Here is a 19102-nt window from a genome sequence, read left to right as displayed (position 1 = left end):
TCCCTTCAATCATTGTCTAAATAAGCAGAACAAATAAAGGATGTAAATCAAAACGTGACTTAGCGACTCTTTCACGATGAGGCCCTGTGAAGAAGTGTTTGAAAGCTGAGGGGGCTGGGGGTCACCAAGAGGACAAAGGCCTGCTGAGCCTTTCTAAGCAAGGTCACAGCAGGAGGGGCGGGTTGTAGTGAGGCTAATTGGCTGGCTAGCTACTTAAGCTTTGACTTTACTGTTAAAAAAGGTGTGTTTTACTGAGGCTGAATAATGCCTGTCTCGCTGTAAAGATCTAGCGGAGATGAGCCACCATAGTTTTACCATAAGGTGAACAAGGCAAGATCAACGACCGATGGGGGATACAGCACTGACCTCGCCTCACTGCCTCGTGATAAGAACTACAGGGCGCTTGGCTCCACTATGATTTTACTGTCACGTGTTAGTTATCTAGCTGTAGAAAACTCAACCTATTAGCCGTGATGACAAAGGGTTTGAGCCCATGTCAGAGAGGAGGGAACAGAGATCAGGCCTGGGAATGCTTCACGAATTTGCGTGTCATCCTTGCGCAGGGGCCATGCTAATCTTCTCTGTATCGTTCCAATTTTAGTATATGTGCTCAGGCCTGGGTATGGGCAGAAAAGCAAGCTTTTGGGTAAGGACCAAATGTTTATTCTCTCTAAACTTAACCTCTGAACCAGTATGTCTATTACTCAGCAATTTTTTTTACAGAACCAATTATTAAGGCTGAGGTTGGTGTTTACAATGGGGATACTAACCTACTCTGACCCACAGCATTGCTTGCCGAGTAATGCTATAATATTGTCTTCCTATAATTTCAAGAGGTGTATGTTTTAACCACAGGAGAGCTGACTGCTGCCCAAGTGCCCTGACTTTGTGTGCTGTGATCACTTTAGTCAAGTTTAAACTCTCCATTTTATGTCAATGAACTGTAGCATGGTGACTGCAAGGTTACTGACACAAGGTGCAAATAGTCAATGCCCACTTAAAAAGCTTCAGACCCCGTTAATGGGTTAGAATGATTCAGACTGTGGTTGGAAATGGGTGTACACATCTTTGGCTAACTGCACTGAACTGGATCCTTGCGGTTTCTTCTATGGTTCTTTCTTACATCTATGGTGAGCAACAAATCTGTCATATTTTGAATATTTGAAAGTAATAATCTAAAATTTACTGATTTTAAAAGTGACTTGTATTTTTGCCCCAAAATACTTTGATGAATAGTATCCAATGAATAGTATCTGAGTATATTGGTGTCAATGGGACTACTCAAGAAGTTGAGGCACTATTTGGCATGCACACTACTTTTAATCTTTCAGAGCAATCTAGGCTCACATATGCAAAGAGCAAAGAATGATATCTATGACATTTTTTTCAATGCCTATTTTCAGGGCTTATTTCTAATTTCTAGACAAAGGGCCTGATCCAAAACTACTGAAATCAGTGGAAAGATTGGACTTTGAACCTAAAGTTCCTTCGTATAGAACATATTTTCATTTGTTATTTTAATGTGACAATTTGTTTTTAATGACCCTGGATTCATTTTCCTTTTTATTTCCTTAGAGATTTTGGCTTATCAGAAGTTTAATATTTATAGACTGTTTGGCTACGGCAAAATGTCATTTCACTTTAATGCCATAACTGATACATCTTGTGCCATTAGTTGTTTCTGCACATGGTGGGGAGAAATATGATGATCAGATATCTTCTATTATCTAATTCTGTCCTAAACCATATATCAACTTCTCTAGTCTGCAAAGTGCTACAAATGTTCTGTAGATAGACTAGGGTGACCAGGCAGCAAATTTGAAAAATAGGGACATGGAGTGGGGAGTAATAGGAGCCTATATAAGAAAAAGACCCAAAAATCGGGACTGTCCCTATAAAATCGGGACATCTGGTCACCCTAAGCTAGACAGCCAACCCTAAAAGGACAGTCTGTTCTAGCACTTGCCCAGCCTGTTAGTCTGGTGTATTAATCTGTCTCTGGTAATCAGCAGAATGATGCTTGCTGAGGAGTATGTATTTTGAGGAGCTTCAGAAAGGTAAAAATGCTTATTTAAAACAATCGGTTCCTTCTTTATTATGATCATTCACAATGTTACAGGAAAAGTCAGATCATTTCACAAAGTCTGGTTCTAACAAAAACTCCAATGAGACTCTTTGCCCAAAGCCAGTAGCAAGAGAGAAAAATGACATTTCAGCTTTACCTGTTGAATTTTTTTTTTATAATTTAAAGCAACCTTCTGTAAGCTTTATGCATCAGAATTCTGGGTTTGGGAGGTTTCAGCTGTGTAGGATGATCTGTAGTTGGATTTGTATCAACTGGCTGAATCTAATCTCAATCCATGGGTTCAAGATTCTGAGGTCACTGACACTACAGAACTCTTGCTTATACCTCTACAGGGTGAAGCCACACCTCTCTGATTGCCATCTAGAACGGGGGCAATTCATGATGTCAGCAGGTGTTTGTCAGAGGACATGAGGGAGCATGCCCTGAATCTGACTGGCAGGAAGCCAGCTACAGAAAGTTTTAAAGAACAAAGCCCTTCCTAATAAAAGTACTAACCATACATTGCTCACAGTGTAGTGACCTGGGATGGCATGTGAGCATCAGAGCAAGCAGGCTCTTTGTTTTAGAAAGGTACCAGATCTTTTACACAAAACAATGTAATGATTGTGATCTCATGTATTCTAACACAATGATCTTTAGCTGACCACTATTTGACATAGGAAATGCAATACAATGCAACATTTTGGCAAGCACTTCAATGGAACTTGCCACACAACAGTAAGCAGCAGGCTCAGTAGCAAGTGTTCACAGAATCAGGGTCCATCTCAAATGATTTTACAGAGTTAAACACTACGGTTGCAGAGAGAGAAAGAGACAGAGAGGGAGTTTTGCCTAACTCAGAACGGGCTCCCTCACTGGAGGCTATGACATTATGTTTCTGAGGTGGAAATGCTTCATCATATAGATTTTCATCATAGGGCCAGATTTACTCATTTGCTTTGGCTGCTTTCCACCGATCCAGTTAAATCAGGCTCATGGCTGCTTTGCATTCACAGAACTGTTGAAAGAAGCCGGAATGTACCAGTGAATCGAGCCCCTTAGCTTTATATTTTAAAAAGTCTCATATTTGTTGGCGCAATGCAGTTTCCGGGTGAGTTTTCAAATATTTAAGAATTGAGGGTACGAGCATTTCTGCAGAATTTGCTCACACAGTGCAGGAAATCAACTTGGGAATGAAGTCATCATTACATAGCAGAACATATATTTTCACAATCCGGTTTTGCAGTTCCATTTATAATTATACTTGTGTGAATGTAAAGGTTACAGAAACATTATCGAGTTTGCCTTTGGAAACACTGGGTAGTCAACAAACTTCTTTGTACAGTCAGTTACTGTTCTGTAAACACAGTGACAATACACAGCAATTAGAGCTGAGGCCAAGGAACTAGTCCATTTAATGTGTTTAACTTAATAAACAAAGGATTTATTTTGGTTATACCCATCTGAAACATCTAACCCTTTACAAATAATAATCATAATGAATAAACATATCTGCTCTTTGTAGTTTAATACCCTAACCCTAACAAGGCTGATAGATTGTCATTGTCTGAACAAAGTCTGTTTGCCATACTGTAAACAAAGGAAGTAGTTGTTGGTAGTAGACTTAGCCCTGGTCTACACTAGGGGTATGTCTACACTACGGAATAAGGTCGAATTTATAGAAGTCGTTTTTTTAGAAATCGGTTTTATATATTCGAGTGTGTGTGTCCCCACAGAAAATGCTCTAAATGCATTAAGTGCATTAACTCGGCGGAGCGCTTCCACAGTACCGAGGCTAGAGTCGACTTCCGGAGCGTTGCACTGTGGGTAGCTATCCCACAGTTCCCGCAATCTCCGCTGCCCATTGGAATTCTGGGTTGAGATCCCAATGCCTGATGGGGCTAAAACATTGTCGCGGGTGGTTCTGGGTACATATCGTCAGGCCCCCGTTCCCTCCCTCCCTCCGTGAAAGCAAGGGCAGACAATCATTTCGCGCCTTTTTTCCTGAGTTACCTGTGCAGACGCCATACCACTGCAAGCATGGAGCCCGCTCAGGTAACCGTCACCCTATGTCTCCTGGGTGCTGGCAGACGTGGTACGGCATTGCTACACAGTAGCAGCAACCCCTTGCCTTGTGGCAGCAGACGGTACAGTACAACTGGTAGCCGTCATCGTCATGTCCGAGGTGCTCCTGGCCACGTCGGCTGGGAGCGCCTGGGCAGACATGGGTGCAGGGACTAAATTTGGAGTGACTTGACCAGGTCATTCTCTTTAGTCCTGCCTGCAGTAAGTCCTATTGAACCGTCTTATGGTGAGCAGGCAGGCGATACGGACTGCTAGCAGTCGTACTGTACCATCTTCTGCCGAGCAGCCATGAGATGTGGATGGCATACAGTCCTTCTGCACTGTCTGCTGCCAGCCAAAGATGTAAAAGATAGATGGAGTGGGTCAAAACAAGAAATAGACCAGATTTGTTTTGTACTCATTTGCTTCCCCCCCTCCCCTGTCTAGGGGACTCATTCTTCTAGATCACACTGCAGTCACTCACAGAGAAGGTACAGCGAGGTAAATCTAGCCATGTATCAATCAGAGGCCAGGCTAACCTTCTTGTTCCAATAAGGACAATAACTTAGGTGCACCATTTCTTATTGGAACCCTCCGTGAAGTCCTGCCTGAAATACTCCTTGATGTACAGGCACCCCCTTTGTTGATTTTAGCTCCTTGAAGCCAACCCTGTAAGCCGTGTCGTCAGTCGCCCCTCCCTCCGTCAAAGCAACTGCAGACAATCGTTCTGCGCCTTTTTTCTGTGCGGACGCCATACCAAGGCAAGCATGGAGGCCGCTCAGCTCACTTTGGCAATTAGGAGCACATTAAACACCACACGCATTATCCAGCAGTATATGCAGCACCAGAACCTGGCAAAGCGATACCGGGCGAGGAGGCGACGTCAGCGCGGTCACGTGAGTGATCAGGACATGGACACAGATTTCTCTGAAAGCATGGGCCCTGCCAATGCATGCATCATGGTGCTAATGGGGCAGGTTCATGCTGTGGAACGCCGATTCTGGGCTTGGGAAACAAGCACAGACTGGTGGGACCGCATAGTGTTGCAGGTCTGGGACGATTCCCAGTGGCTGCGAAACTTTCGCATGCGTAAGGGCACTTTCATGGAACTTTGTGACTTGCTTTCCCCTGCCCTGAGGCGCATGAATACCAAGATGAGAGCAGCCCTCACAGTTGAGAAGCGAGTGGCGATAGCCCTGTGGAAGCTTGCAACGCCAGACAGCTACCGGTCAGTTGGGAATCAATTTGGAGTGGGCAAATCTACTGTGGGGGCTGCTGTGATGCAAGTAGCCCACGCAATCAAAGATCTGCTGATATCAAGGGTAGTGACCCTGGGAAATGTGCAGGTCATAGTGGATGGCTTTGCTGCAATGGGATTCCCTAACTGTGGTGGGGCTATAGACGGAACCCATATCCCTATCTTGGCACCAGAGCACCAAGCCGCCGAGTACATAAACCGCAAGGGGTACTTTTCGATAGTGCTGCAAGCTCTGGTGGACCACAAGGGACGTTTCACCAACATCAACGTGGGATGGCCGGGAAAGGTGCATGATGCTCGCATCTTCAGGAACTCTGGTCTGTTTCAAAAGCTGCAGGAAGGGACTTTATTCCCAGACCAGAAAATAACGGTTGGGGATGTTGAAATGCCTATATGTATCCTTGGGGACCCAGCCTACCCCTTAATGCCATGGCTCATGAAGCCATACACAGGCAGCCTGGACAGTAGTCAGGAGCTGTTCAACTACAGGCTGAGCAAGTGCAGAATGGTGGTAGAATGTGCATTTGGACGTTTAAAGGCGTGCTGGCGCAGTTTACTGACTCGCTTAGACCTCAGCGAAACCAATATTCCCGCTGTTATTACTGCTTGCTGTGTGCTCCACAATATCTGTGAGAGTAAGGGGGAGACGTTTATGGCGGGGTGGGAGGTTGAGGCAAATCGCCTGGCTGCTGGTTACGCGCAGCCAGACACCAGGGCGGTTAGAAGAGCACAGGAGGGCGCGGTACGCATCAGAGAAGCTTTGAAAACCAGTTTCATGACTGGCCAGGCTACGGTGTGAAAGTTCTGTTTGTTTCTCCTTGATGAACCCCCCCGCCCCTTGGTTCACTCTACTTCCCTGTAAGCTAACCACCCGCCCCTCCTCCCTTCAATCACCGCTTGCAGAGGCAATAAAGTAATTGTTGCTTCACATTCATGCATTCTTTATTCATTCATCACACAAATAGGGGGATGACTACCAAGGTAGCCCAGGAGGGGTGGTGGAGGAGGGAAGGAAAATGCCACACAGCACTTTAAGCACAGCACTTTAAAAGTTTACAACTTTAAAATTTATTGAATGACAGCCTTCTTTTTTTTGGGCAATCCTCTGTGGTGGAGTGGCTGGTTGGGCGGAGGCCCCCCCACCGCGTTCTTGGGCGTCTGGGTGTGGAGGCTATGGAACTTGGGGAGGAGGGCAGTTGGTTACAGAGGGGCTGCAGTGGCAGTCTGTGCTCCAGCTGCCTTTGCTGCAGCTCAACCATACACTGGAGCATACTGGTTTGGTCCTGCAGCAGCCTCAGCATTGAATCCTGCCTCCTCTCATCACGCTGCCGCCACCTTTGAGCTTCAGCCCTGTCTTCAGCCCGCCACTTACTCTCTTCAGCCCGCCACTTACTCTCTTCAGCCCGCCACCTCTCCTCCCGGTCATTTTGTGCTTTCCTGCACTCTGACGTTATTTGCCTCCACGCATTCGTCTGTGCTCTGTCAGTGTGGGAAGACAGCATGAGCTCGGAGAACATTTCATCGCGAGTGCGTTTTTTTTTCTTTCTAAGCTTCACTAGCCTCTGGGAAGGAGAAGTTCCTGTGATCATTGAAACACATGCAGCTGGTGGAGAAAAAAAAAGGGATAGCGGTATTTAAAAAGACACATTTTATAAAACAGTGGCTACACTCTTTCAGGGTAAACCTTGCTGTTAACATTACATACATAGCACATGTGCTTTCGTTACAAGGTCGCATTTTGCCTCCTCCCACCGCGTGACTACCCCCTCAACCTTCCCCCCTCCCTGTGGCTAACAGCGGGGAACATTTCTGTTTAGCCACAGGCAAACAGCCCAGCAGGAATGGGCTCCTCTGAGTGTCCCCTGAAGAAAAGCACTCTATTTCAACCAGGTGACCATGAATTATATCTCACTCTCCTGAGGATAACACAGAGAGATAAAGAACGGATGTTGTTTGAAAGCCAGCAAACATACACTGCAATGCTTTGTTCTACAATGATTCCCGAGTACGTGTTACTGGCCTAGAGTGGTAAAGTGTCCTACCATGAAGGACGCAATAAGGCTGCCCTCCCCAGAAACCTTTTGCAAAGGCTTTAGGACTACATCTAGGAGAACCGCAAATGCCAGGGCAAAGTAATCCTTTCACATGCTTGCTTTTAAACCATGTATAGTATTTTAAAAGGTACACTCACCAGAGGTCCCTTCTCCGCCTGCTGGGTCCAGGAGGCAGCCTTGGGAGGGTTCGGGGGGTACTGGCTCCAGGTCTAGGGTGAGAAACAGTTCCTGGCTGTCGGGAAAACCGGTTTCTCCGCTTGCTTGCTGTGAGCTATCTACAACCTCCTCCTCCTCCTCATCTTCTTCGTCCCCAAAACCTGCTTCTGTATTGACTCCATCTCCATTGAAGGAGTCAAACAACACGGCTGGGGTAGTGGTGGCTGAACCCCCTAAAATGGCATGCAGCTCATCATAGAAGCGGCATGTTTGGGGCTCTGACCCAGAGCGGCTGTTCGCCTCTCTGGTTTTCTGGTAGGCTTGCCTCAGCTCCTTCAGTTTCACGCGGCACTGCTTCGGGTCCCTGTTATGGCCTCTGTCCTTCATGCCCTGGGAGATTTTCACAAAGGTTTTGGAATTTCGAAAACTGGAACGGAATTCTGATAGCACGGATTCCTCTCCCCAAACAGCGATCAGATCCCGTACCTCCCGTTCGGTCCATGCTGGAGTAGACCAGGGCTAGGACTTTAGGTCGAATTTAGCAGCGTTAAATCGATGTAAACCTGCACCGGTCCACACAATGAAGCCCTTTATTTCGACTTAAAGGGCTCTTAAAATCGATTTCCTTACTCCACCCCTGACAAGTGGATTAGCGCTTAAATCGACGTTGCCGGTACGGGATCTGATCGCTGTGTACGGCTTCATGAGCCATGGCATTAAGGGGTAGGCTGGGTCCCCAAGGATACATATAGGCATTTCAACATCCCCAACCGTTATTTTCTGGTCTGGGAATAAAGTCCCTTCCTGCAGCTTTTGAAACAGACCAGAGTTCCTGAAGATGCGAGCATCATGCACCTTTCCCGGCCATCCCACGTTGATGTTACTGAAACGTCCCTTGTGATCCACCAGAGCTTGCAGCACTATCGAAAAGTACCCCTTGCGGTTTATGTACTCGGCGGCTTGGTGCTCTGGTGCCAAGATAGGGATATGGGTTCCGTCTATAGCCCACCACAGTTAGGGAATCCCATTGCAGCAAAGCCATCCACTATGACCTGCACATTTCCCAGGGTCACTACCCTTGATATCAGCAGATCTTTGATTGCGTGGGCTACTTGCATCACAGCAGCCCCCACAGTAGATTTGCCCACTCCAAATTGATTCCCAACTGACCGGTAGCTGTCTGGCGTTGCAAGCTTCCACAGGGCTATCGCCACTCGCTTCTCAACTGTGAGGGCTGCTCTCATCTTGGTATTCATGCGCTTCAGGGCAGGGGAAAGCACGTCACAAAGTTCCATGAAAGTGCCCTTACGCATGCGAAAGTTTCGCAGCCACTGGGAATCGTCCCAGACCTGCAACACTATGCGGTCCCACCAGTCTGTGCTTGTTTCCCGAGCTCAGAATCAGCGTTCCACAGCATGAACCTGCCCCATTAGCACCATGATGCATGCATTGGCAGGGCCCATGCTTTCAGAGAAATCTGTGTCCATGTCCTGATCACTCACGTGACTGCGCTGACGTCGCCTCCTCGCCCGGTATCGCTTTGCCAGGTTCTGGTGCTGCATATACTGCTGGATAATGCGTGTGGTGTTTAATGTGCTCCTAATTGCCAAAGTGAGCTGAGCGGCCTCCATGCTTGCCTTGGTATGGCGTCCGCACAGAAAAAAGGCGCGGAACGATTGTCTGCAGTTGCTCTGACGGAGGGAGGGGCGACTGACGACACGGCTTACAGGGTTGGCTTCAGGGAGCTAAAATCAACAAAGGGGGTGCCTGTACATCAAGGAGTATTTCAGGCAGGACTTCACGGAGGGTTCCAATAAGAAATGGTGCACCTAAGTTATCGTTCTTATTGGAACAAGGAGGTTAGCCTGGCCTCTGATTGATACATGGCTAGATTTACCTCGCTGCACCTTCTCTGTGAGTGACTGCAGTGTGACCTAGAGGAATGAGTCCCCTAGACAGGGGAGGAGGCAAATGAGTACAAAACAAATCTGGTCTATTTCTTGTTTTGACCCACTCCATCTATCTTTTACATCTTTGGCTGGCAGCATACGGTGCAGAAGGACTGCATGCCATCCACATCTCATGGCTGCTCGGCAGAAGATGGTACAGTACGACTACTAGCAATCCTCATCTCTTGCCTGCCTGGCAGAAGATGGTACAGTACGACTGCTAGCAGTCCATATCGCCTGCCCGCTCACCATAAGACGGTTCAATAGGACTGACTGCAGGACTGAAGAGAATGACCTGGTCAAGTCACTCCAAATTTAGTCCCTGAGCCCATGTCTGCTCAGGCGCTCCCAGCCGACGTGGCCAGGAGCACCTCGGACATGACGATGACGGCTACCAGTCGTACTGTACCGTCTGCTGCCACAAGGCGAGGGGTTGCTGCTACTGTGTAGCAATGCCGTACCACGTCTGCCAGCACCCAGGAGACATAGGGTGACGGTTACCTGAGTGGGCTCCATGCTTGCAGTGGTATGGCGTCTGCACAGGTAACTCAGGACAAAAGGCGCGAAATGATTGTCTGCCCTTGCTTTCACGGAGGTAGGGAGGGAACGGGGGGCCTGACGATATGTACCCAGAACCACCCGCGACAATGTTTTAGCCCCATCAGGCATTGGGATCTCAACCCAGAATTCCAATGGGCAGCGGAGACTGCGGGAACTGTGGGATAGCTACCCCCAGTGCAACGCTCCGGAAGTCGACTCTAGCCTCGGTACTGTGGAAGCGCTCCGCCGAGTTAATGCACTTAATGCATTTAGAGCATTTTCTGTGGGGACACACACACTCGAATATATAAAACCGATTTCTAAAAAGCCGACTTCTATAAATTCGACCTTATTCCGTAGTGTAGACATACCCATACTCCCTGTGAAACCTACATGATAATACAGGCAGTTTCTAAGACCCACAGGTCAGGGCATTAATGATACTATCTATCCTTACAGCAAGAGAAGTAGATGTTTTATATGCAAACAATGGTCTCCAGTGGCATAATTCCTAGTAGAATTGTCAGAAGTGACCACCTTCTTTTCATAGAATAAGTCAAATGAGTTTGCAAGTTGTCTCTTACAGATGTTGTTAATACAGCAACCAATGTTTTGGCTAATTTAACCCAGTGAATTAATAACTTTGATAAAATTATACTAATTAACAAAACTTTACGGCCTTATACATTTCTCCCGCTTTTGTGTGTGTTTGCATGTGTGTATCCGACATGCATGGGAGAGTTGGAAAATTAGGCAAACCTTAGGTTGTTTGCTTATTTGTATTGGCTTTTCCCCATGTCTCTAGGAATCCTGTCAAGTTTATCGGGACTTTGCATAAATGGAGGAGGGTCTGTACTCTCTGCGTAGCCTTGCTCCCACCCCAGAAGCCAATCAACACCTTTCATATGTGTTTGATACAGACTAATTTAGAACAGATGCTTTTGTTACAAAGCATAGCTGTAGCCTGTGATCAGTGACACAGCTGCCCTGAGGAGTTTAGAGAATATAAGAATGGCCATACTGGGTCAGACTGAAGGTCCATCTAGCCCACTATCGTGTCTTCCGACAGTGGCTTGAGGTGCTTCAGAGGGAATGAACAGAACAGGTCATCATCAAGTGACCCATCCCCTGTCGCCCATTCCCAACTTCTCACTTTTTCTGAACGTACTTTTCTTTGGATTTTGGGACAGTCTGAAAAACTGCTTTCTGCTGGCCTCTTGTTTTAAGAGTTTTAAACTCATTAGTTAGCCACCACAACTGCTAGCGGAGGAACTGTTGTGTATTTTCACTGTGGGAGTGGGTGAGTTGTGCTCTACAAAATGATTTTAAACTGCTAGGAATTTGTGCTTAGTTGTTTTCTTTTTTAAGGGGGGAAGGGAGGATTGCATGTATGTTTTTATAGATTTAAAAATAAATTAGATATTCTCATGTGAATACTGGGCTTTTGCAAAATTTTCTTTCCATGCACCTGATCTGAAACTAATGGAAAGACTCCCAGTGGCTTCAATAAGCTTTGAATCAGGCCCCATGTAGGGGAGGGTGAATTTGTATACAGCAAATTCCCAACCCCGTGACATGTCCTTTAGTTGGACAAATCCTGGCTTTACATGTTTTCTCAAAAGCTTCCAAGAATACTGTCCCCCTTTTTTTCTGCATATATAGCTTGTGACCATTTTAAACTAAGATGACTTTTCATTTTCCAGCAGGGCAGTAATTTTTTCCTGTTGGCCTGTAAATTTGTCCTGTTACAGGCAGCAGTTTTTCTTCTTGTGATTTTAATCTAAAATCAGGTGCAACAAAGCTTAAGTACCTGCTTCCCCACCCAACGTCTGACACCACAAACCTTGGCTGCCCTCTGAAAAGGGGGGATTCTGAATTATATTTGCCTTTTAGAAAATAGTCTTTATACGTGATTTTCTGCTCTTATTATCCTAAAGGTGTATCATACACAGTCTACAAAAGGAGGATAGACTTGTGACATTACAAGCATTTTTTGTTTTCACTTGTGGCTTTGAAATCAGGCATAGTGTCTGGCTCCTGCAGCCTTGTTTAACCCAGCTACCATGTCTGCAGGGGGACTAAAAATTACAGTTGTGAAGTGTGTGTAAAAGAAGAGTTTTCTTCACAACACACCTTATTATCAGGGGTTATTTTAAATACACAGAGTTAAGTTCTTTGGGGTATAAATGGATGCAGTTCCTTTAACTTCACTGGAGCGTTACATATTTACCCCAGGTGAGAATCTGGGCCCTAGAGTGTTTGAAATCTTCTCTTTAATCATTCTAGAGGAAGAAAACATATAAGCCTTTTGTGGTGTTTTCATTAATTTTTGATTCTAGCAGATCTCTTTTCCCCACAAATGTTAATTTTATCCCTTAAACATATTTTAAACAATTATGCACCAAATTCTCCTTCTCCCCTCCCCCCATTTTAGTTTTTCTCTTGATTGTTGGATGCAACACTTTGTTTCTAGGAGTATCACTGTTTATTGGCTAGTGGATTAACAGTTCCATTCCACACATCAAAATCCCACTGGCTATTCTTCTACTTAAGAAAGGTGGATACAAGTACCAAAAATGGGATATGGGCAAGGTTCAGAGGAGGAGAGGCCAAAAGGAAAGCCCAGTAGGAGGAAGGTGAAGAGTCAGGATGGGAGTGAATGGTTCTGAAAGGCGGGAATGAAAGGAAGGGACTGGACAGGAAGTGGCAGGATTTATACAGGAAGTGACTTCAACATAATTATCTATTAATCAATCTCCTATTTATCCCTCACTCTTGATTTGACGGGGGTGGGGGGTGGTATCCTTATATTTCTTGCATCTTGCTGTAATTTAAGAGAGAAATTGCATCACAGCTCCTTCTGCTTTTGTGTAACTGCCACTCCATGGATTTCATACAGTGCATTAGGCAGATAAACAGCCATAGTGGAAAGGAGAAGTGTGAAGCAAAAACCTTTTAATACTAAGACATGTGAACACATAAGCAAGTGGTAAGAGGGCAACCTATATACACAGAACAATAGAGAAGGAAGCCATAGCCATCAACATGACACTCAGAAGCCTGAACAGACCAGCATAAGACCGAAATAAATGGCAGAAACGGGTAGATGCCCTGTGCACAAGATGGTGTGGGAGGATTCAGAAAAAGAGAGAGAATAGACAAGTGCAGGACCAGCCAATGGTGCTGCGCAGCTTGGGAGAGGTGTGCTGCCATTCTTGAAGGGGTGAGGCCTAAGAGAACGAACCAGCAGTGGAGGACTCCAGGGACAGGCTGGGAGGACTCCCTGTGTTTTTCCAGTGGTTTCCAGGCCATGTAATATGTCCTGGATGCTACCTTTCCTGCTGTATCCAGCCATTGGTTTACTAATCCCAATAAGATGATGAGGCAGACTGAGGACCCTTCAAAACCCATTCAGGGTTTAACCATGTTAAAACCTGATGCAATAAACTACCTGTGAGGTGTAACTTAGCCTGAAGCATTGTTTCTGCTAGCATGACTGTTAAAGAGAAATCCCTGCTTGTATTGTATAGGCTAACTGTGCTACAACCAGGCTAGCTATAATCAAGTTGGGGAAACCCTTGCTGCGTAGCGTCTGAGCCACGCTCAGCAAGTATTGCAATATTTCACGCCTTTTGAAAGACTAACATTTTAGTCACTGATAGTTAAATGTGCTTTTGTTTCAGCTATCTTCACTATCTGTAGTGTCACTAGATTTGTAGGACTGTATTCTGTTCTCAGTTACACTGGTGTAAATCCAATGTGCTTAGCGGAGTTACACTGGAATAACACGGATGTAACTGAGATCAGAATATGGCCCGTACAATGTTGTCTTATCATTTTAAAAGGCATTACTATGGTGATACTTTTTGCCTTTTTAGGGTTTCTGATTAAAGGAGCAAATCATCATGTCCAATCCTGTTGTTCTGCGGAGTATTAGGAGATTTGAAGAGGATAACTACATTTATGACTCAGATGGATCACGTAAGACATTTACTCTTTAATCAGCTTCTACTTTAATTTTAATAGCCTGTTGAAAACACATGCCATACTAGATATTGCAGTTCACATAATTATGGGCATGTTTTATTCAAAACAACTTTTGTTTACAAGCCTAAAGCAACAATCCATGTAAGTGAATGATCTCTTGTATCTGTCTATATGTCCCCATCATCTGTCTACCAAATGTAACTAATCTATCTAGATTTTTATACCATGCTCATCACCATGGTATCTGAATAATTCCATTGACTTCAATGGCCTTTCAGCAGGGATGACTCTGGCATTCCTCTTTAAATTTTAGAACTCACAATAAAAGCTGAAAACACCTGTGCCCTGCAGGTTTCTAGGGTTGATTTATTATATTTAGAATTTCTTTTAAATGTGTGAACAGGTCTTGCTTTCCTCACCCATCTCCAAAGCCTCCTTTCTCTCCTCCTTCCACTCTTGCTTTGTTTCTCCTCTTCAAGCTTCTTTTTTTTTAAAGGTACTTGTTAAACACCAAGCATCTCTGTTCAAATTAAACAGGAGGTGGTGGCAGGAGGCTTGGGGTGTTAGGTGAAGATGAGGAGGAGAAAAATGAAGAGAAGCTGCTGAATGTATTGACCCTGTCTTATATGTTTCGGAAAAGCAGGTGGAAAATTAAAGGGACACAATATATTTATATTTAATTGAAATTGCACATGGAAGCAAGTTAACACGGTAAAATAGTAACTACAGGTGCAACAAGCAAAAGCGAGAGCACATCATAAGGAAATATATGTCCATACATGACCTCTGGATTTAAGCACAAAGCCCACACTCCATTACATCTGCCATGCCCATATGCAAGGCCCAAGATGCAGTGGAAATACTGTGCTTTCATTGGGAAGTGTGGGATGAGCAGGCCACAGAGTCCCCAAGTGCAGGAAATTCTTTGCACCCTTTGAATTGTGGTACACAGCTTTGCAGTGACCATGCAGAGCAAATAGGCATGAAAGTGTCCATGCTAAGTGCTGTGTTGCTGAATGGTAGAGAAAGTAAGAGGATGGGGATTTTCTATTCAAGCTGCAGCAAGAATTGGTTGAAAACTAAAACATGATTCCAGTCCATGTTAGGACCTAAAAATGGGCAGTGGGTTGCCAGTGCACTGGAAAACTCTAGAAAATTGCACTGACTCTTCAGGAATGTGCCCAATGACTATTCAAGACAACTCTGAGCTCCCGGTGGTGTTGCTGCCGAGAGCGAGCGCTTCCTGCTGTGTCACGCAAAGTGACTTGTGATAAACATTTGAAGCACTGATCCTTCATGGTAAGGCCTCCCCAGCAGGACCACTGTTGAGATATATTTTAGGGCTATCATCCTTGACAGCGTCTCTTGATGTGAAGGGTCAGATCATGGCTGTTAGGCCACGGCCTGAGTTGCTATGGAGGCTGAGGTGTTGTACTGAGGCCGGAGTCCCCAGATGGAATTCTGCCTCGCTAAGTCACAGTTCCTCCAGGGGCTTCCCAGGAGTGAATACCTGTGTGTCAGCTCAACCTTCCTGTCAGGGGATGGAGTAGGTACTCATTTCTGTGTACTGTCTGGGCTGTTGCCAAAGCCACAGCCCCTCCCCTCTACAGCCCCTTTCAAGTTACCGGCACCCTGTGCGAGACCGTGCCACTCATCAGGACCGTGACTTACAGAACCAGCTGGATAGTAGCAAACACTATTTACCATCAAAGTATTTACCACTTGATGGGAATGTGCCCCAAATAAAGTATTGAGTGAATAATATTCAGCCATGTATTTGTGGTTAATTATTCGAGGGGAGAGTGACAACATTAGCAATTAATTTATTATGCGCAATCAGGGGTGCTGGAACAATTTGTATAGTGGGGGTGCTGAGAGCCATTGAACCAAACTGTAAACCCTGTATATGATGGAAACCACTTCAAGCCAGAGGGTTGCTACCACACCCCTAGCTCCAGCACCTACATGCACAATGAATTATTTCACCAACATTAGTACCTGGTGCCTGAGGTGGCGTATGGGTGAGTGGAGTCTCCCTGAATCCGGGGCGGGCTGGGTACCTTGGGCCCTAAGGTTTATTTCGAGAGCATGTCTGTTGGAGACTCTGCACTTTATCAATAACGATTAACTATGGTTTGTATTTATTTCTCCCAACAGATAACAACCATAAGAAACCAGAGTAAGTCCTATAGTTGCTCATTGGTCACACAATCATTATTTGTTTCTAGAGCTATCAAGTGAAATAAATGTTATTAACACATGACATTAATGCATGTATGGTATTTATGGTATTTGAGATGCGGACATGCACTTTGTTTTCTGAAACTGCACTATTCGATTCAGCTGAGGCAGGCTAAAGCAGTCTTTACAGAAGAGGTGAAGTGAAGCATTGAAGATGCAGAGTAGTTGCTGCAAAACATCAGGGTCTCCTTCAGCAAACCCCTTTAAAATTCATTTTGTGTCTGTTCACACCACACACACAACATGCACCCCAACCACCCAGCGTGGTTTGGAGAATAACATTGTGGGGGAAGTTTCAACATAAACTTCATAACTTTTAGAAATATGAGACTAGAAGTGAAAAAGATTCAGTCCAAATCATTCAGCAGGAGAGGAATTGAGATTGAAATATAAATTCCCAGCTATTCACAGGTTGAAAGGTCATAGAGACCCCAATCATTCTCTGTGACTGACAAGTGCTTGTGGGGAACATAACACTTCTATTTTCTTTGATTCTGGAGTTGCTCTACACCAGATTAGACACCCTGAGAACTTCTGTAATTTGCAGCCATTCTTCATGGCCACAAAGGGCTGTTTCAGGAGCAGGGAATCACTAGCATTGTTTTATTTTTTATTTTGTTTTTCTCGTAACAGAGCAACTCACAGGACACCAGACCCAAATTTAAGCTGCCCCTGCCCTAATTACTAGAGGTTTCTTGAAACGCACATAGGTCCTATATGGCACACACATGTCACATATGTATCTTATTTAGCACACATGAAATTCAGTGGTAGCGTCAGAGGCTCAGGCCTCTGAAGAATGTGCAGTATAAATATGGCTGTAATTTATTTGTTACGTATTATAAAAATTTTAAATGTCATGTAAACTCAAAACCAAATCCACTACTCATACAGCTCTCACCGCATAAAAATGTTTGGTATAACATAGATCCCATTCCTGTCGACTTGATAGGATCTTTAGGCTTCATAAATTACTGCTGTGTGTAACAGACTAATGTGGGCATTGCTAGAGGGTCAAATAATACTCTCCAGCAGAAAACCTGTGCAATGGGATAGGGAGAGAGATTCCACTCCAGGCATGCAGGTGTGGTGTGGTCCTGTCCAGTCAGCAGTGCTAGCAGAACTGGTGGATATGGGAGCAGGAGAGGACACTTACACTGGAGATTCACAGGAAACACAGGCCTATATCCTGTGTATCTCTGGCCTTCTTGCAGATCAGTTGTTCCTCCCTGTGACCTCAAGGAACTCCTAATTCGTGTTACAAACAGTGCTGTGAAGTGGGATTAGTGGTGGCCCCAGCAGTGTAAGCCTTCATGTTTCTTTAACCACGGAATTTTGTTCCTAATCTGAGTGCTGCATATTGGCATCTGCTTCTTTGGTCCATCCCCTCTCATGCACAGTGCACCATCTTCCTGGTACTCCTGGGTGGAGGAGATTCTGCAGGATCAGAGCATGGGGGAGTTTGTGATGGAGTCACAGCCCCCCTTTTTGCATATCATCCACCCAGGCCAACAGTCCCTTCCATCAGCAGAGCTAGAAAGGAGCAAGAAGCTGTTAAAGTAGGTTTAGAACTGGAGTCATTCTACAATGGTGATATGTCTACAGCTTTCAGAAAAACCTACTTCAAATCAATGCCCTAGAACAAGTCTGAGAGAGAACTACATCATATAGGATTTTAGAAGAAAAGTTGTGTGGCTAAAGTGTTCTACAAAAGAAAAATGATGCCATAGATAGAATCAAGTGAAAGAAAAGGCTCATGTTAAAAGTGCTTATAGGTATTTCTATACAAATGAAGAACCTTTTCCAGAGAATAAGAAAAAGGGGACAAGGGAGTTAAAGTCAGCTCTAAATGCAATCATTAGGCAAGAGAAAATATATGAGATAGTGGAAATTGAAGGTTTATAATTCTGCATTTTGTTTTCTTGAAGGTCATCAAACAAGAAAGAAAATGAAATTCGACTTGGCTTCTTTCAACTGGTAACGAAAGTGTTGGATTTAAATATTGTACACATATTATACTGTGGGGTCACTGAAATGTATCTTTAGTTGCAGTATGTAGTTGTGACTCAGTTAAACCTTTAGGGTGAAATCTTGACCTGACTGAACTCGATAGGAGTTTTGTCACTGGCATCAATAGAGCCAGAATTTCACCCTTTGTCATTATGTCACATGTATATTGCCTATGGGTCATGATTGGAGCCATTGGCCATTATCTTTGAAAACTCGTGGCGAACCGGGGAAGTCCCGGGGAAGTCCCGGATGACTGGAAAAAGGCTAATGTAGTGCCAATCTTTAAAAAAGGGAAGAAGGAGGATCCTGGGAACTACAGGCCAGTCAGCCTCACTTCAGTCCCTGGAAAAATCATGGAGCAGGTCCTCAAAGAATCAATCCTGAAGCACTTGCATGAGAGGAAAGTGATCAGGAACAGCCAGCATGGATTCACCAAGGGAAGGTCATGTCTGACTAATCTAATCGCCTTCTATGATGAGATTACTGGTTCTGTGGATGAAGGGAAAGCAGTGGATGTATTGTTTCTTGACTTTAGCAAAGCTTTTGACACGGTCTCCCACAGTATTCTTGTCAGCAAGTTAAGGAAGTATGGGCTGGATGAATGCACTACAAGGTGGGTAGAAAGCTGGCTAGATTGTCGGGCTCAACGGGTAGTTATCAATGGCTCCATGTCTAGTTGGCAGCCGGTATCAAGTGGAGTGCCCCAAGGGTCGGTCCTGGGGCCGGTTTTGTTCAATATCTTCATAAATGATCTGGAGGATGGTGTGGATTGCACTCT

The 19102-nt window shown here is 45.0% G+C and overlaps 1 protein-coding gene and 1 non-coding gene across 3 annotated transcripts in view; one reads left to right on the top strand and one right to left on the bottom strand.

Moving 5' to 3' along the window:
• Positions 1-518: 518 nt before the first annotated feature.
• Positions 519-624, bottom strand: LOC125645243 (U6 spliceosomal RNA). The gene has a single exon (XR_007359256.1). It is a non-coding gene; the product is annotated as a U6 spliceosomal RNA (small nuclear RNA).
• Positions 625-13991: 13367 nt separating this feature from the next.
• The window catches only part of ABCB11 (ATP binding cassette subfamily B member 11), a 69354-nt gene continuing 64243 nt past the window's right edge, over positions 13992-19102 (top strand). For both annotated transcript variants that reach the window (XM_048869325.2, XM_048869326.2), the window contains exons 1-3: positions 13992-14067; positions 16231-16252; positions 18243-18291. In XM_048869325.2, coding sequence (XP_048725282.1) covers positions 13992-14067; positions 16231-16252; positions 18243-18291 — 147 coding nt within the window. The remainder of the gene's footprint in view (positions 14068-16230; positions 16253-18242; positions 18292-19102) is intronic.

The sequence above is a fragment of the Caretta caretta genome, chromosome 11 (genome assembly GCF_965140235.1).
Source record: "Caretta caretta isolate rCarCar2 chromosome 11, rCarCar1.hap1, whole genome shotgun sequence".
In the NCBI taxonomy this organism is placed as follows: Eukaryota; Metazoa; Chordata; order Testudines; family Cheloniidae; genus Caretta; species Caretta caretta.
This window is presented reverse-complemented; position numbering and strand designations above follow the sequence as displayed.